The 24594-nt window shown below is 40.8% G+C and overlaps 4 protein-coding genes across 7 annotated transcripts in view; 3 read left to right on the top strand and 1 right to left on the bottom strand.

Moving 5' to 3' along the window:
* The window catches only part of vsig10l2 (V-set and immunoglobulin domain containing 10 like 2), a 5991-nt gene extending 455 nt beyond the window's left edge, over positions 1 to 5536 (top strand). The window contains exons 2-12 of one of the 3 annotated variants that reach the window (XM_077233089.1): positions 147 to 500; positions 961 to 1239; positions 1364 to 1639; positions 2365 to 2622; positions 2706 to 2966; positions 3050 to 3340; positions 3511 to 3819; positions 4396 to 4518; positions 4613 to 4637; positions 4721 to 4827; positions 4931 to 5536. In XM_077233089.1, the coding sequence (XP_077089204.1) occupies positions 147 to 500; positions 961 to 1239; positions 1364 to 1639; positions 2365 to 2622; positions 2706 to 2966; positions 3050 to 3340; positions 3511 to 3819; positions 4396 to 4518; positions 4613 to 4637; positions 4721 to 4827; positions 4931 to 5031 (2384 nt within the window). In that variant the 3' untranslated portion in view covers positions 5032 to 5536. Of the gene's footprint in view, positions 1 to 146; positions 501 to 960; positions 1240 to 1363; positions 1640 to 2364; positions 2623 to 2705; positions 2967 to 3049; positions 3341 to 3510; positions 3820 to 4021; positions 4156 to 4395; positions 4519 to 4612; positions 4638 to 4720; positions 4828 to 4930 lie in introns of those variants that run through there. The other 2 variants (XM_077233090.1, XM_077233091.1) reach the window with 2 other exon arrangements.
* A 53-nt stretch (positions 5537 to 5589) lies between these two features.
* On the bottom strand, positions 5590 to 17458 carry chek1 (checkpoint kinase 1). Its single transcript, XM_077233092.1, has 13 exons — positions 17307 to 17458; positions 16951 to 17023; positions 16638 to 16861; positions 16442 to 16506; positions 16261 to 16330; positions 15373 to 15561; positions 15187 to 15291; positions 14897 to 14992; positions 14730 to 14811; positions 14436 to 14601; positions 14032 to 14163; positions 6444 to 6545; positions 5590 to 5956 (listed from the first exon to the last, which is right to left on the bottom strand). Exons 2-13 carry the CDS (start codon positions 17013 to 17015, stop codon positions 5864 to 5866), a joined length of 1389 nt encoding a protein of 462 aa, XP_077089207.1. The 5' UTR covers positions 17016 to 17023; positions 17307 to 17458; the 3' UTR covers positions 5590 to 5863.
* A 10-nt stretch (positions 17459 to 17468) lies between these two features.
* Positions 17469 to 22521, top strand: cfap53 (cilia and flagella associated protein 53). 2 transcript variants are annotated; one of them, XM_077233088.1, is made up of 9 exons: positions 17480 to 17601; positions 17917 to 18179; positions 18455 to 18684; positions 18768 to 18941; positions 19026 to 19329; positions 20074 to 20292; positions 20398 to 20614; positions 21672 to 21774; positions 21866 to 22521. In XM_077233088.1, exons 2-9 carry the CDS (start codon positions 18117 to 18119, stop codon positions 22107 to 22109), a joined length of 1554 nt encoding a protein of 517 aa, XP_077089203.1. In that variant the 5' UTR covers positions 17480 to 17601; positions 17917 to 18116; the 3' UTR covers positions 22110 to 22521. The 2 variants fall into 2 exon arrangements, with proteins under 2 accessions (XP_077089201.1, XP_077089203.1); XM_077233086.1 differs by having other exon boundaries at positions 17469 to 18179.
* Positions 22522 to 22797: 276 nt separating this feature from the next.
* myo5b (myosin VB) overlaps positions 22798 to 24594 on the top strand; it is a 52891-nt gene continuing 51094 nt past the window's right edge. Inside the window, exon 1 of the mRNA XM_077233084.1 lies at positions 22798 to 23034. Within this exon, the coding sequence (XP_077089199.1) occupies positions 23008 to 23034 (27 nt within the window). The 5' untranslated portion in view covers positions 22798 to 23007. The remainder of the gene's footprint in view (positions 23035 to 24594) is intronic.

Here is a 24594-nt window from a genome sequence, read left to right as displayed (position 1 = left end):
GAGGAAAATTAAATACATATTATTTCTCATATTGTCAAAATACAAGTGAAGAGAAATCTACTCGTGACATACCCTTAGCAACTTAGTCAATGCTAATAATATCTTGGATCACCGCCACCTTTAAAATGATTTGTGTGCTCTCCCAGGCGTAGATATCTTGGACCCGGGACAGGTGGTATACAGTGAGACCAAGACCAATGGCGTGGTGGGACGTGGAGTGATCTTGGAGTGTGGCCCCACCTTACCCGATGTCTACATCTGGGGCTTCACACAACCGGGCACAGACATCATCCGTGCTGTGGTGTACAACTTTGGGAAGGGTCCCAAAATACAGAAATTAGCCAACGACTTAGGTGATCTGACAGTTATCAGCAACAGCGCCTCTCTGTCCATTGAGAAGCTTCTTCTGGCTGCAGAAGGAGTGTACACCTGCCAGGCACTGTATGATACCCCGGAAGGAGCCAAGCTGTATTACTACTATGTATTTCTGCATGTTCTAGGTTAGTGGTAATCAGTGGTTGTCTAAGTACTGATCTGAACAATGGCTGACCAAGTTCAAGGTTCATTTATGTTGCCCCTGGGATTTAAAGTGGTGCAGAAACCCTAAATTACCATCATGTGTTACTGTATACATCAAAACTAGTATACATCAAAACCAGTGTTGTTAAATTAATTACACCAAGGCACTTTGACTTAAGAAGTCTTGTGATTAACTAGTGATTGATCTAGTTAGGTATAACTTTGATGTTATTAGCATGAATTGTTTGTTACCATCAACTAAATTAATAAATGAATACATGTAATGGTAATTTCCAATAAAAATAAAATAAAAAAGCAAACAAAGAAAAGGTTAAACTGACATCAACTTGTATATTGTTTAGGTGTGCTAATAATGTAAAATTATATTTATCTTTCATGATCTATCAGTAATGAGGTTCCATTTTGTAATGACTTTAACAGTGCCAGTTACCAAACCTTACATTTTGATGAGCGACTCTTCGCCAGTGGAGGGCACGTCAATGACCATGCGCTGTGGCCTGGAGAATGGAACTGGGCCTATTAATTACATATGGGAACAGGAGAGTCGGGAAAGCCAGCTCACCACCATGGCTGAGATCTATGACGACAACCGATTCAATGTCACTGAGGTCAACCGCAATTACACTGGATGGTACAGGTGTCTTGCCAGCAACCAAGTCAACCAGCAGCGCAGTGACCGAATCTGGCTCGACATCATTTGTAAGAGACTCCCAAGTACTCTTTGAAATAAACAACACAGTTTGGTGCATCATATAAGTTTAGTCTGGGATATGAAAAGCAATTTAAAGAGAATCTTCCATGTAAAGATCTTTCTCTTTTCTAGTTGGTCCAGACCAGCCTCAGATCGATGTCACCCCTTACTCAGTGACAGAGCGGGGTTATTCTGCCCTGGAAAAAGAGACAGTTTCCCTCCTGTGTCAAGCTTCTTCTAATCCCCCCAGTCAGTATGTCTGGTTCTACAACAACTCCCAGGTGTACACGGGTCCACAGTTCACCATCACCAAGGTCCTACGCATGCACACGGGCCACTATGCATGCCTGGCTCAGAACACTTACCTCAACACCCGCTCCAGGAAAACCATCACCCTCACCGTCTACTGTGAGTGCTCCCACAAACCCCTGCCTGGATTCTGGTGGCCATCTTTGCTGTTTCTTCAACCTGTCCTGATAGAGTTCTACAGCTTCTTCAAGTTTGCTTCTCAAATTTCTTGCCTTTGCTTCCTCTTACATATTTTCCTTTACACAAACATGCTCACACAAACATAAAGACAGTTACGTAAACAAAGGTGTCAGGATTCCAGTGGCCGATTGTGGACGTGCATCTGGAGGAAGTGAAGGACAGTTCTGAGAGCTGAAGGTATACAGCAGGTGTGATTGTTTCTGTGCTATGACAAGTCGAGAAAGGCCAAAAGGTCTTGTTTTGCTTTGTCATAACACCTCAATCCCCCCTTCATGCCTTGAATGTACATCTATTCTTGAATGACCAGGGTGCTAACAACCCCACCGATACTGTATACTAACACAGCAACACCTTCTCATGATATGACTTAAAGTTTGGCTCAGTTGAAACAGGAATGATAAAGGTAAATCCTAATAGGTGATGGGTTTTTTTTAGCAGATGCCAATCCAATATTTCACTACTCTTGAACTTTCTAGGAGATGACTACCTCTTCTATCTAGATAAATAATAGACAACTAATCCGACCTCTTCAATCGGCTCAAATTCAGGAGCACTTCTCTGCCTCTATCAGTTTCCAAAATTGGCCCAAATTACCTTGGATCCATTTCACTGCCCTTTGTTACACAATGGTTTTGTTCCCACAGATCCTCCAGATGGCGCTCCAACATGCTCAATCTCACCAGTAAACAATTACACTGACCTGGCCCTCCGCTGTGCATGGGAGGGTGGTATCCCCGCAGCCACTTTGAGATGGACCCCGTATGTGTTTGGAGAAGAGAGCGAGGTACTCACAAACATCACCAAGATTCAGAAAGGTGAAGAGACTGGAAACAACACTGTGTTCATCTGTCAAGGCTCACACATCGCATCAAATGAAATCCAGAGTTGCAGTGCCAGAACTTGTAAGTGTAAAACCAAGAGCACCTAGTTCACGTTGAGATTAACGAGAGGTCAGTAAATAATTTGTACATACTCTTGATCCCAGGGATGCCCTATGGGGAGCCAAAGTGTTCTGCATATGCAACTCGAAACAATGAGTACCTAATGCTGTCCTGCTCTTGGGAAGGCGGGTTCCCTCGAGCCCTGGTATGGTGGGCCTCCAGCTCAGGGGACATGCAAGGCACATCTGAGGAGAATGCCAACATCCTGGTACTGCGGTCAAGTGCTGTCTACAGTGGCAAGGCCTTTATATGCCATGCAAAACATCCATTGGCTAAAGGGACCAAACAATGTACTTTAAAGCTGGGTAAGAAAGGGTCAGTCATTATTCTTCAGCACTCTTTTAAAACCGTGAAAAAATCCATTTAAAACTGTCCTTTTGGTCTTCAGAGGCACCAGTCCTAGTAACCCAGCGCAGTGTGATGACCGTCTATGAGGGTAGTGATGTCCAGCTCACCTGTATCTTGAGTAGAAACTACCCTGTCACAGAGATCACCTGGTACAACAACCTGAAACAGCATGTGAATGAGACTCCTAAGAAGTATGTCCTGGAGCGGGCTGCTGCCTGGACCAACTTGACCGTGCGGGAAACGGACAGCGATACGGACAGCGGACAGTACTGGTGTTCGGCTACCAATGCTGTCGGAGGGGCAGAGATTCCCATTATGCTGATGGTGAAGAGTAAGTAAGCCTTTAAGTATCATACTGACATTATACTTCACATACAGTACTTACAATACAAGGGTACATAATGCACATGGATGGGTATCACTGTATCTATCCCAACTCCTGTAGCTCTTTAATTGGTTGTTATATATAAATGAATAACTTTCTAAATATTCCTATTTCAGGGTATCCAATGCCCCCAAATATAAGCATCAGTAAGATAATTTACAACAGTCGTCAACGGATTGATGTTGACCTAGAGTGGCAGCTCCAGACTGATGGCGAGCTCACTGGGTTCTTTATAGAGAGCCAGATGCTCCCTGAACCTGTGAAGAAAAGAAACCGCGATCTTCCCTGGCAGAAATTGGTAAATCTGGAGCCTGATTCCCGAAGCTACCAAATCAACAATCTGGTTCCCACAGAAACCTATGCATTTCGCATTACTGCCTTCAACCATCGCACCATTGGAAGACATTCAGAGATAAAGAGCCCAGGTGAGAACACTTACAAGGTACATTGAAAATCCGAGCATCAATGCACATATAAACATGAATTACATTAAAATAGAAAAGCAGAATATAATTTGACTCTGTTGGCAAATGTTTAAGATTGGGGTGTTTTTGTTGGGATTTATTTTTTTAGTTATCACTCACTGAAAATCTAATGCTGTTATTTTTTGTTTTGTTGTCCATTCAGGTGAAATGCACACTTGACCACTTCCATACTCACACATCTCCATCCTTCTATCCCTTTCCTCTTACATGACCTGCCTGTTAACTTACCCTTTGACCTTTCCTGACATTACTTTTGTCAACTCATCTCATCCTGTCTGATAACAACTTGCGTCTAAAAAAAAGAGCATATGATCGTATATGCTAATGATGCTTAATAAACTAGTTAACCCAAGTAAATGTTTAAGCTTATTCACAAAAACCAGTTACACATTACAATTTATATTATGGAGTAAGAGCTCTTATAAGCCTCTGAATAAATGTCCGATTGCCATGGTAACATGGTACACTATTGTGACACTGATATTGTGAAGCTGATACAGGTATGCTGTCTTCCAGCCGAACCTCCCTTCAATGCCTACCCAGCTGTGATTGGGGCAGCCATCGGGGGCATGATCATAGCCACAATAATCACTGTACTGCTCTTCTTGTATGTGGTACGGAACCGCAACAATAACCCACGTGAGTTACGCATCCTTAATGTTGAAAAAAATCCATTTATTTCATAGTTAACACTAGCAAGGCTGTATGCTAATACCACTTTCACACTTTACAGGGCTTCATGACTTGATATTTGGAAGGTATGCTTTGATAATTGATATTCAACAGTTATTTGATTGCTCTTTACTATTTATTGACTACTTAACAACTATTTGTTTTTCAGGCAGAATAGCCAGTCTAGAGAGAACATTAACTTCCCTGAGGATGAGGTTCCTGGAACAGCAGAGGGGGAGAGAGGTACAGGACAGCCAAGCCCACCAGCTAGTCCAGGTACCGCACACCATTGAAACTTATTTATCCAACTCATACCAAAATAATTAGAAATATTTTTGTTAACTTCAGCAACGTAAAAAAAAAATGCTTTCTCTTACAGCAGCATCGATGGCACTGCCAAGGCCAACCGCAACACCTACAAACCTTCCCCCTGGCGAGGAGCCAGTAAATGTAACTATTACTGTCATGGCCTCAAGCTAAAGACAAGGCTGATCATAACCATGTTTGTTACCATACATTTACTACTACTGGGGATCAGAAACACAGTCTCATCATCAATAAGTGAATTAAGAAAGGGGGAAAAATAATTGTGTGTTGAATGCAATTTTATAAGATCAACTTGCAAGTGTCTCCCATTTAGATAACATCTATAATCGATATTAGCAAGCTAACATGGTTTTGGTATGACTTAAACAAGCAAATTTTGTTCATTAATAGGAGGATTGTTATATTTTTTTCTACATTTACTGCTTGCTTCTCCTACACCAGTACACAGATTGAAAATGACTTGAGTACTTACCATTCACCTTTCATGTGTCTATTTACAATGAACTAAACTGATTTTATCTGCTTCTGAATCACATGGGTTGAGGTAAACCAATCATGTAGGTAAATGACAACTTGATATTTTTGAATGAATTGTCTTTGTAAGCAAAATACACTCATTTCTGAACTCAGCGTTGAATAAAATGAAGGTTGAACATGATACATTTTTCTTCCCTTTTCTAATTTAAACAAAGCTGTCTAAGCCAAACAGCATTATTAATGACAGATTTATTTAAAATTTTGCTTTCACTTGCATATTTTCAAGGGGCAGCAGAACTCAAACCGCTTCTTCACTTCAGTAACAGAACACAAATGAACAGATAAACTAAACTTGACAGTTTCTCCTCACTTCACTCACTGATCAGAAAAACAGACATATACAACTACAAACACAAATCCAAACACATTCCACAATCATAAAACAACTTAGTGTGTGTGTATATGCATATGTGAATGTAGACTTTGCATGTTAAAATGTGGACATGCATCAATTCAAAGACAAAACCTTTTGGTTACTAATAATGTCAGACAGCTTCAGTTTCAGTTTCAGGAATATTCTCTTGAATTCCAAACCGTCCCCCTAGAATACAAAAGAACAGTTTTGAGAAGACAGAGCTTTACTATTCAAAACAAGTACAGGTGAAACTCGAAAAACTAGAATATCGTGCAAAAGTTATAATTTTTATGATTATGGCTCACAGCTTATGAAAACCACAAATTCAAAATCTCAGAAAATTAGAATATTACATGAAAACAATAATAAAAAAAAAGGATTTTAAATACAAAAATGTCGGCCCTCTGAAAAGTATAATCATACATATGTATATAGTTATATAAAGTAAATATATTAGTTTCACCTTTTAATTTGAATTACTGAAATACATAAACTTTTGCACAATATTCAAATTTTTCGAGTTTCACCTGTATTTTATAAAAATAAATACTAATTATAAAAATAATTATTCTTTATTCAAAGATTCTTGACAAACCAGTTAGTTTAGAATCATCATAGTGATGTAAATGTAATTAATAAGCCATAAATTATAGCATAAAAGTAATTTGCTTACCTTTGACAGTCGGAAATCTACTAAAATGCGTTCCTCCATTTCCAGGAAGTGTACTATGAAGATCAGCTTATTATTGCGGCGATCCATTGTGGACACTGTCGCCTATGAATAGAAAGAGAGAAAAAGGGACAAAAACAAGAAGATCAGTGCATTATATGGTTCAAGATTTAGTGCAAAGTATTTAAAATTAGGGCTGCAACAACTAATCGATAAAATCGATTATAATCGATTATGAAAATCGTTGTCAACGAATGTCATTATCGATTAGTTGGTCTGCTTACGTCACGGGGAGCGTTTACTGGTACGCACACACACGCAAGGTCTCTCTCCCTCAGGCGCTCTGCCGAGCGCGCGCGCTACACGGTTTGGAGCAGTCTCTCCTGTCTCCCATGCGCGCTCTTGCTTGCGCGCTCTAGTTCCCTTTCGAACGGTCACTTCGTATTGCGTAGCTATACGCAGTGGGGGAAACTCCTTTTCCTCGATTTACTGAAGCCTTTATGTAAAGCGCATTTGCAGCTGCACAGCTAGAACATGAGCGTCTGGCTCGCTCATAGGCTGCGCTGCGGCAACTGCACATCCAATGGCGCAGGCGCCTCTGACGTGCAACCAATGAGATCACTCTGCGTCATACACGTCAGAGCCCGCCAAGGGGGCGTGACCTCAGTCTATAATAGTCCCCGAATTCGCCATTATAGCAGATTTTACTCCTTCAGCGACAAACTTCACGTCTCTGACCATTTATTGAGCCTTCGCCGTCGAACAAGCCTTCAGCCTGAGCGAGCTACAGTTCAGCAGACTACACATCTCAACCGTGTTTCTCCTGACGCCGTCTCTCCTGTGGCTATCCGGCGATATCCTTTTCAATATCTGTTTATTATGTGTTTATATCTGTATCAGCGTTGTTCCATATGCCTCGTGTTATACGAGGCCTACGAACACGCGAGCTGCATTTCATGCCTGGGACTCTACCACGCAGAGAATGCACTCTCTGTCGGCGGATGTGCGGCCTGCGCGTGCATGCCTATCTCCGTGCTGCGAACTCGGCTAACGTTAGCTCTCTCTCGAGACGGCGGCGCCGCATCACCCGCGCTCCCTTCTCCGGCCCTACTTCAGCCGAGGAAGAAGAAGCGCCGCAGCCAACGGCATCCAGAGAGCACGGACGTTTGTGAATGCACGCCGGCCACGTCCCCGCGTGCTTCACTCACTCCAGCTCAGTCATCTCCGGTCCCGTTCGAGGGAGATCAGCGCCCCCCCACCACCACGTGGCGGGCCTCGTCTCTTTCGGCGGACCCAGCGAGGCAGGACTAACTCCGACGCTGAAATGCTTCGGATCCTAACACAGGCCGTCGCGGACCTCGAGCTCGAGTGGAACTAACCGTGCTAGCTGGCGCCGACCAGCAAAGCCGGCGAAACAGGCCTCTCAGCCCCGCCCTGCGGCTGATGCCGAACGCTTCCCGCCAAAGCCGTCCTAGCACGCAAAGGAAAGAGAGGGCACGTGTCCCGCGCTTGCCGGACCACCCTCAAAGAAGCCAGCAAAACTTCCCACAGCCCCCTGTACAGTTCAGGCGGCTGGGGATTTTATTATTGTAAACAGGCCCGCAGCAGTGAGCGCGTCTTTGCAAACAAACGCCGTTTTCACGGCGACCCAAATAAAGCACACGAGCACAACACATGGGTTCACTGTCCCCCTTCACTAGGCGGCCCCTCCCTTGTTGTAACACTGACTTCCCCACACGCAAATGCTTGTGCAGTCAGTCCAACATTCAATGTGTGCACTAATCACAACACATGGGTTCACGGTCCCCCTTCACTAGGCGGCCCCTCCTTTGTTTTAACACTGACTTACCCACACGCAAATGCTTGTGCAGTCAGTCCAACATTCAATGTGTGCACAAATCACAATATATGGGTTCACGGTCCCCCTTCACTAGGCGGCCCCTCCCCTGTTTTAACACTGACTTCCCCACACGCAAATGCTTGTGCAGTCAGTCCAACATTCAATGTGTGCACAAATCACAATATATGGGTTCACGGTCCCCCTTCACTAGGCGGCCCCTCCCCTGTTGTAACACTGACTTCCCCACGCGCAAATGCTTGTACAGTCAGTCCAACACTCAATGTGTGCAAAAATCACAATATAAGGGCATCAGGTCCCCCTATGTTAGGCGGCCCGTCCCAATCAGTGTGTCAAGCCCTAGCCACACGGGTTATAGCCTGGCAAGCTATCCCCGATGTGTCGAGTTGAGTTATAAACGCTATAAAGCGAGGCAACTCGCTCCAATTCGCTCGCAGACCCCCAAAGTTTCAGGCGGTTCTCGAGACTTCGGTGAGAAGCAACGTGGGTCACATGCTTCGCACCGATGTACAGAATTCATTAGCAAAAGGGGTGATAGAATTAGTCCCTCCTGTGCTAAAACATACGGGTTTTTACAGCCGCTATTTTCTAATTCCGAAAAATGACGGCGGCCTCAGACCCACTCTAGATCTGAGACATTTGAACAAAGCTCTCATGAGACGGCCGTTCAAAATGTTAGCTATCAGTTTCACAAGCACAACACATGGGTTCACGGTTCCCCTTCACTAGGCGGTCCCTCCCCTGTTGTAACACTGACTTCCCCACACGCAAATGCTTGTGCAGTCAGTCCAACATTCAAGGTGTGCACAAATCACAATATATGGGTTCACGGTCCCCCTTCACTAGGTGGCCCCTCCCCCGTTGTAACACTGACTTCCCCACACGCAAATGCTTGTACAGTCAGTCCAATACTCAATGTGTGCACAAATCACAATATAAGGGTATCAGGTCCCCCTACGTTAGGCGACCAGCCCCAATCAGTGTGTCAAGCCCTAGCCACACGGGTTCTAGCCTGGCAAGCTATCCCCAATGTGTCGAGTTGGGTCATAAACACTATAAAGCGAGGTTACTCGCTCCAATTCGCTCGCAGACCCCCGGAATTTCAGGCGGTTCTCGAGACTTCGGTGAGAAGCAACGTGGGTCACGTGCTTCGCACCGAAGTACAAAATCTATTAGCAAAAGGGGCGATAGAATTAGTCCCCCCCGCGCTAAAAAATATGGGTTTTTACAGCCGCTATTTTCTGATTCCGAAAAAAGACGGCGGTCTCAGACCCATTCTAGATTTGAGACATTTGAACAAAGCTCTCATGAGACGGCCGTTCAAATTGTTAACTATCAAACATATCCTCGCGCAAGTGCGCCCGGGGGATTGGTTTGTCACAATGGATCTGAAAGATGCTTACTTTCACATTCAAATAAATCCTCGTCACAGGCCATTCTTGAGATTCGCCTTCGAGGGCCGGGCTTATCAATACACCGTTCTGCCGATCGGTCTATCGTTGGCACCCCGTACATTCACGAAGTGTGTGGATGCAGCGCTTTCTCTTCTGAGATTTCAGGGAGTGCGCATGTTAAATTATCTCGACGACTGGCTGGTGCGGGCACAGTCGAGAATCGAGCTATTAGCTTACAGGGATTTGATTCTCGGCCATCTAAAATGCCTGGGTTTCACAATCAATGTTTCAAAAAGCAAACTAACCCCCAGCCAGAGCATGATCTTTCTGGGCACAGTTTTAGACTCGAGAGCTATGACAGCGTGACTCACACAGAGCGCGCGCTCTCGGTGCGAGCGCTTGCAGGCACTTTCAGATTGCGCGAGCGCGCGCCACTGAAGAAATTTCAGAAACTGCTTGGTCTCATGGCAGCAGCATCGCCAGTACTCCGCATGGGATTACTGCGCATGCGCCCGATGCAGCATTGGCTGAAACGCTGTGGGCCAACTCATGCATGGCAGTCAGGCAGCTTGCGCGTTATGGTGAATCACGGTTGTTTAAGAACCCTGATTCCCTGGCGGGCTCAGAACTGGCACCACGAGGGGGTGACAATGGGAACAATTTCCAGGAGGAAAGTGGTTCTTACAGATGCGTCCAACCTGGGTTGGGGAGCGCTGCACGAGGGCATGCCTGCATCCGGCCTCTGGTCGAGCACGGAGCAGAGCTTACATATCAACTGTCTGGAGATGAAAGCAGTTGGGTTGGCCCTGAAGGCATTTCTGTCGAACCTCAGAGGTCACTACGTCTTAGTCCGCACAGACAATACGTCAGTGGTGGCCTACATGAATCGCCAGGGGGGCATCAGGTCAGGGAACCTGCATGCGATGGCGAGAGACCTCCTCTATATGGGCACAAACCAACCTGAGCTCTCTGAGAGCAGCGCATATCCCGGGCGTCCAGAATGTGGGCGCGAATATGCTTTCATGGGACAACACTCCCCTCGGCGAGTGGTCCCTGAACCCACAGACGGTCAGTCTAATATGGAAGGTGTTTGGCGAGGCCGAAATCGACCTTTTCGCCTCGAGAATCAACACCCACTGCAAATTGTTCTTCTCGAAGAACAGGGACGCGCTGGCCCATGTCTGGCCCAACCGTCCCTTTTATGCCTTCCCCCCCCCCCGTCTCGATGATTCCACAAGTCATCAAACGGGTCAGAGAGAGCGGGTGCCCAGTCCTTCTGGTGGCCCCTCTCTGGAAAACCAGATCGTGGTTCCCGGAACTAGTTCAGTTATCGGACACAATCCCATGGCCTGTCCCACTGAGGAAAGACCTCCTCACACAGGTGAACGGGACATTGTGGCATCCGAGACCCGATTTATGGGCCCTTCATGTTTGGCCCCTCAACGGGTACCCAAGGACCTTCCTGAGAAGGTTTTAAGCACTATATCTGAAGCCAGGGCCCCGTCGACTCGGCGCCTGTATGCTTCAAAATGGTCAGGTTTTTCCAGCTGGTGCTCGAAAAATCAGCCTGACCCAGAGTCATGTGTGATATCAGTGGTTCGCTCATTCTTACAGGAGCTGCTGGACGCGGGTTGCTCCCCGTCCACGCTCAAAGTGTATGTGGCAGCCATAGCAGCACATCATGTTCTGACGGCTGGCCAGTCACTGGGAAGAAACGACCTGGTCGTAAGATTCCTGAAAGGTGCGAGGAGAATGAACCCCTCCAGGCCTCCGTCTGTGCCGCCTCTGGACCTCTCCACGGTCCTGGGGGCTCTGAAAGGTCCGCCTTTCGAACCGCTCCAATCGGTTGATCTAAAAACCCTCTCGCTGAAGACCGCTCTCCTTATGGCGTTGGCATCTATCAAACGAGTGGGAGATCTGCAGGCGCTCTCTGTGAGCCCTGCATGTTTGGAGTTGGGTCCAGATGACTCCAGAGTCATCCTCAAGCCCAGACATGGTTACGTTCCTAAAGTGCTCTCAACACTGTTCAGAGCACAGGTGGTGACATTATCAGCCCTCCCTCCTTCTGCAGAGGATGGAGAGGTTAATCTTCTCTGCCCTGTCTGAGCGCTGAGAATCTATCGGGAGCTTTCTGCGTCTTTTAGACAATCAGAACAGCTTTTTGTCTGCTTTGGTGGTAGATCCAAGGGGGATCCAGTCACTAAGCAAAGACTGTCTAGATGGATAGTGGATGCTATTTCTATGGCTTATACCGCAGCGGGTCAAGTTTGCCCTATAGGTATCAAGGCCCATACGACCAGAGGTATGTCTCGTCATGGGCTTGGTCATCTGGCATTCCCATTAGTGATATTTGTGATGCGGCCGGCTGGTCCTCGCCTTCCACATTTATGAGTTTCTATAATAGGGAAGTGCCTTCCCTGCAGGCGAAGGTGCTTTCGGTATGATTAAGACCCGTCGGTGGCTGGTCTTGTCATATATTACTGTGCACTATCACATTCACATATATATATAAAACCCGCTGCTGGCTGGTTGTATTCATGCATAAACTGCTGTTGCCGGTTATATTTACATATATATAAAACCCGCTTTGGCCGGTTATATGACATATATAAAACCCGCTTTTGCCGGTTATATTCCATACATATATAAAACCTGCTTTGGCCGGTTATAATTTCATATATAAACCCACTTGACTGGTTATATGTTCATATACCAATAACCCCGACAGTGTCTGGGTTCATTGGTGTAGTATGTTGGGTTATTTCTAACTGATGTGTACTATTTTAGACCTGACGGTGTCTGGTCTATTTATACATAATTATGCGGTTATGGCTTGTTCTGTATGCTCAGGGGCCTGAGTTGCAGTGGCAGCCAGTTACTCAGTGCGGCGTTTTGCATGGCGTCCCCACTGCGTATAGCTACGCAATACGAAGTGACCGTTCGAAAGGGAACTACTCGGTTACTCACGTAACCTCAGTTCCCTGAGTTAGGGAACGAGTATTGCGTAGCCAGCCGCTCTATAGTAACATGGCAAGTTGTCGCTTCAGTCGTTAAACCTGCTATAATGGCGAATTCGGGGACTATTATAGACTGAGGTCACGCCCCCTTGGCGGGCTCTGACGTGTATGACGCAGAGTGATCTCATTGGTTGCACGTCAGAGGCGCCTGCGCCATTGGATGTGCAGTTGCCGCAGCGCAGCCTATGAGCGAGCCAGACGCTCATGTTCTAGCTGTGCAGCTGCAAATGCGCTTTACATAAAGGCTTCAGTAAATCGAGGAAAAGGAGTTTCCCCCACTGCGTATAGCTACGCAATACTCGTTCCCTAACTCAGGGAACTGAGGTTACGTGAGTAACCGAGTAGATTTCATTTCGGGAGTTTGAACTAATTCGCGGGCATCAGGGAGCCGCAATCAATATGCGGGAGACTCCCGGGACTTCCGGGATCTTGGGATGTCTGTATTTTGTCTCGAGCATCAGGTTGCGCAATCAGTTCGCTCGCAACGTAAGTGATGGATTAAAATAGCGCTACCGCAGAAATAGGTTAAATTAAAACGGTCTTTACAAAGCGAAGCACTAAATATAAAGGCAGTTAATAACAGCAGCAGTAAAATATTGTTTTTTAGTCACTGTACTCAGTGGTTTTCAGCGAATGCTTGTGCACTAATGCATAATTTCGCCTGTTAGCTTGCTGGGTAACGTTACCTCCATTCCGTTCTCTTTTTATAGCATTTGTCTACTAAGTTTTAATTGTTTTTCAAACGCGATCTACTGCGGCTCTACATTCACACAATTGTTTTCAGTCTTTCTATATTTATTTAATCAATTTATCCTTATATTATTCTTTTATATATTATATATAATATATATTATATTCTTTATCCTTATATTCCTTATATATAATTAATTTTAAATAAAAATTTAATGAATTATATATTTTAGATGTTTTTAGTTCAGATATTCACATCTGAACAACATGTCTGTGTAAATTTGTTTTAACAAAAATTGTGTTAAAACATAATATGTTGGATATCATTTTTTTAACAATAATCATGTTTGTCAACTTGCCATCAGCAATTATCATTAAAAACAATGCAAATATTGATATTAGTAAAACTCAATGTGTGGCTTTTGCACTTTTTAAAGTACACTTTTACACATAAATACCCTGATTTACGGTTTTATTTAGTTATAATAAATAAAAAATCTAATTTAATTTCTATCCGATTAATCGATTAATCGAAAAAATAATCGTCCGATTAATCGATTATCAAAATAATCGTTAGTTGCAGCCCTATTTAAAATACTTTAATGTAACAACTGATTGTTTTATCTAGTGACCTGATTGGTGCAGCTCTGTTTCCATGTGTGACCCATAGCAATGCAAGCATCACGGAGAGCAATGCAAGACGCCTCTGCCTTCTCCGTAGTAAAGAACCTGGTCATCCTTCTCACCAACCGCTGCCATGGGTTCTGCAAAAAAATACAAATAAAATAAGCGAATAAAACATTTTTTAGTATTTAATTTAATTAGTTTTATTAAATAAATAACTCAATATATTTCAACAATATGGGTGAAATAAAATTGAAGCACTACTATGGAATAAGAACAAACATTTTTGACAGAAATAACAGACATAAATTATAAAGCATATACTGTATATGCACAAAAACAAAGAAGTGAAAAACAAAACAGTAAGTCAGCAGCATACTATCATTTTTATTTATTTTATAGAATAGGTTACCTGGCTGGCACCCGGAGTGCCAAGTAGTTGGGTGCCCAGCAACATGTGGTCAGGACAGGTGGGCTGTGAAAAGCTGACACTGACATCAGTGTGCACTGTAACCTCCTTCTCCTCCCACAATCCCTGCGGTTCAGGCTGAGAGCTGGAGATCTGTGCTCTGTCATCACTGAGGAAACACATAGGTAGTGATGGATGTGGCCATTAGAACGTAATATAGCATATACTAGTGAACACAGTTTCTCTTCATACTAACCTGTCATTCAGTGGCCATTTGCATTCATTTGTCGTACTGACCTGTTTTTTCGTCTCAGCTGTGAGAGCTCTGAGTCAGCCCGATGCATCTTGGTTACTGGCATTTCACTCTGTCGTTTTACTGCTGTGGTCAAAAATACAGATCCAACAGAATCACAAAAATTCTTGAAAGACTTAAGAGTTAATGAGCTAATGCTTGAAAGCAGTACCTGATTTGAAACTTCTGCAAAACCAACGATGTTTCTTAATTTCAGGAATGGTAAACCTTTCCTCTGGATTATGCAGTAATATCTTGGATAGCAGACCTGAAAAAGAAAATAAAACACAAACTTAAGCATCACATATAATCTGAGTGTTTTTTAAGATGTTTTTATGCAGTTGCTAGGGTGTTCTTAGTAGTTGCTTTCTGGTCCAAGTCAAAAGAGCCCACAATTCTATGATATTCCGGTCTAAATAAATACAAAAAATATACTGGATTGAATAAAGCCAAGCTACTTACTCAGGGCCACAGCATCTATTTTCTTCCACGGTGTGAGGTAGATCTTCTTCTCCAGCCAATCTAAATATTCCTGACAGTTTTCGCTGGGCTGGTCCCAAGGTAACTCTAAGGAAAAATGCAGTGTATGCTAAAATCTTGACAATAAGATGCTTTCTCTGAATGACACTCAGAAAACTGTTGTCCTACCTCCAGCTAACATTGCAGTGAGCACAATGCCACAAGCCCAAGTGTCCGCAGGTTGAGCGTGGAACGCCGATCGTGACATCAGCTCGGGGGCAACATAGGGTAGAGTGCCACATAAACGGGACAGCGGCCGCTCTCGGCCACGGTGGCGGAACATGGTAGCCAGTCCGAAATCAGAGATCTTGAGATTATCTGAGAGAAAATATGCATTTTAATGAAATGTTGAATATTATAAATTGTGTCCGTGTATACAAACACATGTATATACATTTTATATATTCGACATATAAATACAATTTCAAAATAAGAATTTTTTCTAACAAAGACTTTGCTATCACTTCATAACAACAACTTTAACACATCCTTGCTGAATAAAAGTATTAATTTCTTTCAAAACAAGAAAAAGAAAAATACAGTCCCCAAACTTTTGAACAGAAGTGCATGTTGTTACAAAAGATTTTTATTTTAAATAGATGTTGTTCTTTTTTAACTTTTTATTCATTGAAGAATCCTGAAAAAAGTATCACAGGTTATAAAAAAATATTAAGCAGCACCCCAGTTTCCAACATTGATAATTAACTGAGTATCAAATCAGCATTTTAGAATGATTTCTGAAGGATCATGTGACACTGAAGACTGTAGTAATGATGCTGAAAATTCAGTTTTGCATCACATAAATAAATAATATTTTATACTATATTTAAATAGGAAACCATATATATATATAAATATATATACATTGTATAACTGTAAACAATTAACAATTTTTTAAAATTGTTTTTGTCACAGCTACCACTGTTGTGTGTATAGAGTGACTGAAACATTGTATTTCTAGAATCTGTTTTATAATGATAGAATCTGTTGTTTATAAACAAAACCATTTAGATGTACCTTTATCATCAAGGAGAATATTCTCAGGCTTTATGTCACGGTGTGTAATCCCAATGCTGTGAAGATATTCCTGTAAGTGAGATAGATTATAGTTTCACTACAAAGGCAGCTATGGGGTGAAAACTGTTCACAAAACAAACCAGAGTCAAAGAAAACATTTTAAAATCATTCAAAAACTTACTACACCAGCTATTAACTGCTGAAAAAACCTGTGTGCCTCCTTTTCTGGCATCCCAACATCCGGTTCTGTCAGAATGGGAGTCAAATGACATTTTGAGTAGAATCTTCTCGCTCGTCACAAACATTCAGACCCCACCAGATCTAAATTACAGGACAAAGAAACTGATCCAACAAAACAACAAATGTCCAAATCTCACCGATTCGGTCAAAGAGCTCTCCTCCGCTACAGTACTCCAAGAAGATGTACTGTGTCGTCCCCTCACTCCTATGCCCAAAGAAACGTACAATGTTGGGGTGTGAGAGCATCTTGCATACGCAAACCTCCTTCTTCACATTTTCTATACAATCCTTGGCTTTTGCCATGTCCACAACTTTCACAGCCACAGCCTCTTCTGTCTTCTTGTTGACCAGCAGTCGCACCCTACAACAATTTGAAGCAGATTAATATATTTTAAATCTTCAACTGATCAGGATGGCACTAATAAAAAAAGAACCCTACTGGTCACTTACTCTCCATACGCCCCCTCTCCGAGGGTTTGTACCACATCCCAGTCTTTAACAAAAGGTACAGACATGATCAGATCTGTGGACACAAGTCAGGACATCCTTGAGAACTAGTGAGAGCAAACCAGTTAACGTTAGGTTTTACTCTACAGTTAGTAATAAGCAGCTCTTGGGGGAAAACTTTTAGCAAAAAAGCTAAAAGGACACAGAATATATTAGTTGTGAATAAATAAACATAATGACATACATGCTAAATATGACTAGGTTAGCAAGTAAGTTATATAAACAAAAGTAAAATGTCAACTCCGACAATCAGATGCTGTCCAATGTCAATTTTATGTTACTTTGTCAAATAAACATACCTTGCGAATCACATGCATCAGTGTTAAAGCTCTCCAATGTGAAACAGGTTGTCTATCTGTTGTGTTGGTATATTTACACAGACAAGTTATAAGTGCCTACACTGCGCGTCCGTCTAAACTTTGGCGCGTTTTGGATACTTGACATCACCGGAAGCACGCGGAGAGGAGACATTTCAAAATAAAAGCTTAGAGCGTCAAAAATCCAATAACAAGTGGCAACTTTAAAAATTAGTGGGGACATTTTCATATTAACTGGAGTATTTGATGGTATCCTTTCGTGTTTGTTTCATTGAATGTGAGTAATGTTATTTTATGTGTTTCTCATCCTACATTTTTATATAGAACTGTAAAGAATATTTATCCTAAGAATATTGGTTAGGATTATATGTGAAATTTTTGGTTTGTCTGGTTGCTTTTCTTTTCTTTTTTAATAAAACGTTTTTCTTTTCAATAAAACGTCATACGATTGGAGGGGGGTAAGGTGGGTATCGTTTCAACGCTTGCAAACTACACAAAATAACAGCTCGCCCGTCACGGTGATTAAGAATAATATTTTCACAGTCACAAGATTATTGGAGTTTTTGTAATAGGGCATTTAACTGTATTTTAGGATAATTGCAAGTTGACAATCATCATCGTATCATCATCACATAAGTGGATTTTGAAAGGCGGGCTGATGTGGCTTGCCCAAGGGCTTGCCGTTGTTATGGCAACATCAGTTCGGTTCCGTAAACACAACTAACGTTATACAGTTGGAGGGTCATTTCTCAAGCTAGCTTGAGTCTAAGAAAGTGGAGTTAAAAAATTACCATGTTGACAGCCCACCGAAGAAGGACACGGGAAATAACTGGACCTGCACATTCCGTGGCAGTGGTGAGTTATTCGTTATGTTTGCTTGACAAAATCAACACACACACACACACACACACACACTGATGATGATTATGATACCAAATTTTCAAATATTATTTAGGCCTGATTACGGATGATGAAAAAACATTGATTAAAGATGGAAGCTAAACATTTTCTAATGGGTTAATGTACAGATTAAGTTTCTCTTTGGGACGACAGCAGATTTGATGAACAGTATGTTACATATTTAAAAAAAAAAAAAGTTTTAATATTCAACTTAAGTATGTACTTTTCAGAGAGCAAGACATCCTTTATCCAAAGACATAGACAACCTTTTTCTGAGGAGAAGGAAACAGGAGGCGACACAGAATGAAGTTCTGGAGTTTACCAAGGATCATAGCTCCTGTGATGTGAGAATGCGATGGGAAAGAAACACACAACGCCGGATGGTGTCGGCTACTATTAGTAGACATCTACAGGAAGCAAGAGAGCAGTACCACATAGGCATTGATGAAAAGAGGGAAAGGTTTGAATGGAATAACCTCATAAAGTATTAAGAAATAGTCTTCCACTGTAATGTAATGCCATTTGTCTGGCTCGTTTCGACAGGCTTCGTGAGCTGCTGGAGTCAGAAGAGCAGGAACTCTTCAGGGAGATGGAGGCAAAAAAAGAGACAGTGTTGGAGAGGCAGGCTAAGATGCTTGAAAGAGCCACGACTCTACGAGAGAGAAGGGAGAGCGAGAGACAGAGGCTTGTTGCTGATAAATTCGATCAACTCTTTAGGTAGAAGGCCATATCATTAACGTTAATAGTTGGACCATCTTGAACTGTGGATTAGACAAAATTTTCCCTCTTCCTGTGTTTTAGAGAGCAGTGCGAGGAGCTGCGTACCGTGCAGATGAAGCGCAGACAGGATGAGGTCTGCACTGAGCGTGAATCTCAGATCCTTATTAAGGAGGAAGTGCGACGGATGCAACAAGAACAAGACAGACTGTTCACTCAGATGTGGGAGAGCGACAGGCTGGCTAAAGAGGAGCGTCATAACCAGGAGGCTCGACGTCAGAAAGAGAACAACCTCCAGCAGAAGGCATTCCTGGAAGCACAGATGGAAATGGCTGAGGAGCAGAGAATCCGGGCCAAGCAGCTGAAGCAAGAGGAGGCCCAGTTACTGGTACTGATCATTCAATTCAATGAATCAATCAAATCAAGTTCGAATTATTACTAGGGATGCACAATATGTCTGTAGGTTATTAGTTATGGGCCAATATTAGAGTTTTTTAATTGATCCATATCTCTCGATATTAAATATTTAATTGTGTATGCTCAATTACTCTGTTTTTTCATTTAGATGACCTTTAAGGGATAGTTCACAAAAATGAAAATTCTGACATCATTTACTCACCCTCAGGTTGTTCCAGACTTGTATTAATTTATTTCTTCTGTTGAACATAAAAGAAAATATTTTGAAGACTGTGGTTAACCAAGCAGGTGTTGGGTGAACTATCCCTTTAATGCTCACTTAAAGTTTCTCAAAATTAATGTTTCTTCTATCATTTTTTAGTTTGTTGGTTTAGTTTTGTAATCTGTTATTAAATAAAAAATAATATACAATATAAATAATCTATTAAATAGGTATTAATTAATTATACACTATATTTATTTTTTAAATGAATCTTTAAAAACTAAATTACTGTTAAATGTAATCTAATCTCTAGCAAATCTCAAAACGAATATCCTTTTTTCATACTGTACATTATAATTTTGGGATTCCTAAATTGACTTGCAGGTGATTTTAGTTTTTAGTGTTTCATTTTTCATTTATTTAAGACAAATGTTTATTGAATTTTAAAATCCAGCATTACATTTGTACAAAAAAAGCTGCGCCATTGATTTTTCTGAACGCTGTGTTCCTCAGAGAGACCAGAGGGAGATGCTCCGTCTGGAGGCAGAGCGAGAACACAGACAGAAGCTTCAAGACCAAGAAAAACGACGTAAGCAGCTGGACTTTTCTCTTCGGCTGAAGATGAAGCGCCTGGCACGAGATCGGCAGGATGAGCTGGCTCTGGATATGAGCATCCTGGAAAAGCTTCTGAGTGAAGAGAGAGATGAAAAGCAGGAGGAGTTCCTCAAAAAGGTTAGACTTCAGCAGAGTACAGGGTTGTTAACAGACGTTTTGATCTTCACTTGAAGGAGTAGTTTATCCAAAAATCTAAATCTATGGAATGTTCTTCATGAATAGCTGGAGTGTAAAGAGGAGCAGCACAGGTACCGGGAGTATCTAGCAGAGCAGCTGAAAGAGCAGAAACGACAAGAGGCTGAGACGGAGCAACTGTTTGAATCAGAGCTCCAGCAGGCCTGGGCCCGAAGGGAGGCACAGTGGCGTCTGGAAAAGGCAGCGAGAGACAAACTCATGAAGGATGTCATGGACACTCGCCAGTTGCAGATCCAGGAGAAGTGTAAGGAAACTGCTTTAAGATCAGGCATTATATATATATATATATATATATATATATATATATATATAGTATATATATATTTAATAAACTTTTGTCTAAATAAATGAAAAATAAATCACTAAAATCATTTGTTTTTAATGCTGCAAGTCAATTTAGGAATCACAAGATTATAATGTGCAGTATGAAAAATAGATATTCGTTTTGAGATTGCTAAAGATTAGATTTAACAGTAGTTTTTAAAGTTTTTAAAGATTTATTTAAAATATATATTGTGTATAATTAGTAGCCTACTTATTTAATGTATTCTTTATATTTTATATATATTTTTATTTAATAACACATTACAAAACTAAACCAATTATACAATTATAAAATTGTATTTTTCATTAATTTAAAGAAACTAAGTGAGCGTTAAAAGGGATAGTTCATCCAACAATGAAAATATAAATGATGAGATATAAAATCACTACCAGTTAAAAGTTTGGAGTCAGTAAGGACAACTTAAATTGATCAAAAGTGACAATAAAAAATAAAGGCATTTATAATGTTACAAAAGATTTCTATTTCAAATAAATTAGGTTTTTGAACTTTCTATCCATCCATTAAAAAATGAGAAAGATCTATTATGGTTTCTACAAAATATTAAGCAGCACAACTGTTTTCAACATTGATATAAATCATTTTAAAAAACAAAAATCAGCATTTTTAAAAAATAAAATAAAATAAAATATTTTAGATAGATATTTATCACTGCCATACAAAATCATCAGAGTCGTGGTTTTCAAGTAGCACAATCACATAAAAATAAAACAAGTTGAGCACCAAATTAGAATATTTAAAATACAAAAGTAAAAAAAAAGTTATTATGATTTGTAATCATATTTTACAATATTACTGTTTTTACATGATCACATAACGCAGCCTTGGTGAACATAAGACTTTTCAAAAAGAAACATTTGAATCGTTAAAAAAATCTATATGTAATTTATTATTATACATAAATGTAATAATAACATTTTATTAAATGTTTTTTAATAGTTTTTTTTATTCTATTTAGTGAACGAGAACCTGCAGAAACAGGCTGAGACTTTCAAAGAGAGAGAGGAGCTTGATCGAATCATTCAAGAGAACAAATTGCTGGATGACGAAGAAAAGACTCGGTAGGTTCCTGTCTCTCAAAGTTGTTCAACTTAATCATACCCATACCAAAACATACAAAAATTTATAATATTTTGTTTGACATATGTCCAGTTTAAGGGAGGCCTCTCAGGGGTATCAGGCTGATTTACTGGCTCAGATGCTGCACCGCCAGCGCATTTGTGAAGCAGAACAAGCTGAGAAAGAACACGAGTTCCAGGAGGGTCTAATGTACCAGGAGCAGTACAATAAGAGGATTCAGGACATCCTTTCAAGGCCCATATCCGGCACCACAGCAGTTCATCCCTTCAGGAGACCAGAGCGCAGCTGCTCCAGCTCTGGTGGACAGTTAGCATAAATCCAAACCAATTCTACTCACAACATTAGTAACATTCTTAACATCAGATTATGACATTCTAAAAACAGTATAAAAAGAAAACAGATAAAAAAAGGAACTTTCAGTGAAGTTCCTAACTTACATGCTCATTTCTGAATAACTGTATGCTGTTTGTTTTACACATTTGTGTAATCTGTGATCAGATTCATTATCCCGTGTCAAAGTTTGTATTCAGACATACAGTAAATACAAGTCTGACAGTGACTGGATTAGCTTGTTTTGAGGTAGATATTTGCATATTTAAAAGATTATTTCAAGATTTCAAGAAAGCAAATCATTTGAAGGAATAGAATGTGATGAGTGTCTTCACATAGATTTCACCCTTGTACTCCGCCTTTAACACCAACCATCTAATTAAAAAATTGAGACATAGCCCACAGTTGCTATGAAGCATGTACAGTACACAATACCAGGATGGGTCAAAAGGTTGAGGTTTAAAAATTACACAGTTAACACTCTAGAGTATTTCCATAATGATTTGGCAACACGGTTTTAGACCAATAAGCTGCTGGGCTAAATGATTAGTAGGTGAGGGAGTGGGCAGTTAACTTTAGACACTACAGATTCCACGACAGCTTTTGTATGGTAAAGAAGTTAGTCAACGCCCAATACCTTACCTAGGAGTGCTATGGGTGTGGGAGCAATTGCTATGATTTCATTTCAGTCTCTCTCTCACTCAGCTGTTCAGACAGGTTTAACTTTTACCCGAGCCAGGTTTGAACTTTACAAAATTCTCAGACTCTACAAAGTACGCTATACAATCCTTTAAAGCATGACATGAGGAATATACTATATCTGAATAATTCAGAGCTCTGATGATCATTGTGTCTGTGGATATTGGCACAATTTTTAAGACAAGATGCGTGAACATGAGCTTTATGTCAAGGTAAGTCAGACAGCTACTCTTTAACTCTAGATTTTCTTATCATATTAATAATACAGCATGTGGTTCACTGAGATTTACAGGTTACAGCTTTATAAATAAATTAATTAAAAAACTTTAGAAACCAGCTAAACACTTTTTCTCACAACAAAAATCACACCTCTGTTTATGTAATTTTTTATGTCTTTATTCAGGATGTGAACATTACTTAGGCTGAATTTCTATTCTGTACTTTACACATGGTTTGTGTTGTGTCCACTCTGCACCTTGCAGATAAGAGTGGAGAAGCTGCTGTGTTGCTCAGCTTTGTGTCTTTGATTAATGATGCAGACACTGAGCAAACACCGTACACTATTCGATTATTCTAGGCAAGTTCTGCTCTCAAATATTTCTAAGAAACATAAGAAAAAGTACATATAAGTATGTAGAGAGTTAAACTACACATTGTGTGATCACAGTTAAATGGACCCAATCAGTTTAATCAGAGCAGTGTTATCTTGGAACAATGATGTGTATTCTGTTATCATACTGTATATTAAATAGTAGCTTATTTCCGCGCTATGTGTTTCAAAGTTTAGCTGGAGTCATAGATGTAACAATAAGTAACAATAATTTCAGGGAGTTGGTCTCAGATCAAAAAATTTCGTGATGTATACAGGTCAATTATGTGATTTTTTTATTTATTTTTGTCTGGATCGAGTAAGTAATTAAAAAAATTAAACAAAAATAAATTAATTAATGGCTTGAATACGCCTTTTTTAGAATGAACATATTTTTGAATTAAAATTAATTTTGAATTTAACTCATTGTGATTTTATAGGTGGTGTAACTGTCCAAGAAAAGTCTTGAAATTCATGAAAAAATAAATGTTGGCATAATCTTTATTATTTTTATAATTATTTCTTTAAAAAAAACACAAATAAGCAGCGATTCTACTTTACATTTAAATTTAGGCCTACATGTAGTCGATTAGTATATGCTTTTATCCAAAGTGACTTACAAATGAGAACCAACACAAGAAATGTATTTTAAGACGCAAGTGCAGCAAACAAACTTCCCTGTAAATAAAGCCAAGCCAAGTGTAAGCTTGTGATACACAAGTTAGAGGAGTGCAATGCAGAAAGCAGATATAAACAAGCATATTTTTATAGGCTATAGGATTTATTATTGGAAATGCCTGTTTATGGCTTTGGTTTGTTTTAAAATATTAATTAAAAAAGCCATCAATAAGAAAGCTATGTTGATGTCGTGTGCCTTCATCCTATACCTTCATCACAATGTGTCAGTAAGTTTTCAGATTTTAAAACGTTTTCTAACCCCAATGAGGTATGTGCTTGTAGCTTTGCATTTCTCCTCATTTAGTGTTCAGAATTAATATAAATGTAAACGGCACTTATACAAAGGTAAACGCTTTTATCTTAACAAACTGTTATGGTAATATGTTCTAAGTGCTGACAGACTTGAGTCTATACACGTACAATGCTGATGTTTACAGTCTAGCATTTTTATTTTCGTCAACGTGATTTTAATGTAGTGCTGTAATTGGCCAGAGGGTGTCGCTGT

Source organism: Siphateles boraxobius, unplaced genomic scaffold, assembly GCF_051911475.1.
Source record: "Siphateles boraxobius isolate OS27281-9 unplaced genomic scaffold, OSU_SipBor_1 18, whole genome shotgun sequence".
NCBI classification, from domain to species: Eukaryota; Metazoa; Chordata; class Actinopteri; order Cypriniformes; family Leuciscidae; genus Siphateles; species Siphateles boraxobius.
The sequence above is the reverse complement of the archived record's forward strand: the minus strand, read 5'-3'. Positions and strand labels throughout refer to the sequence as shown.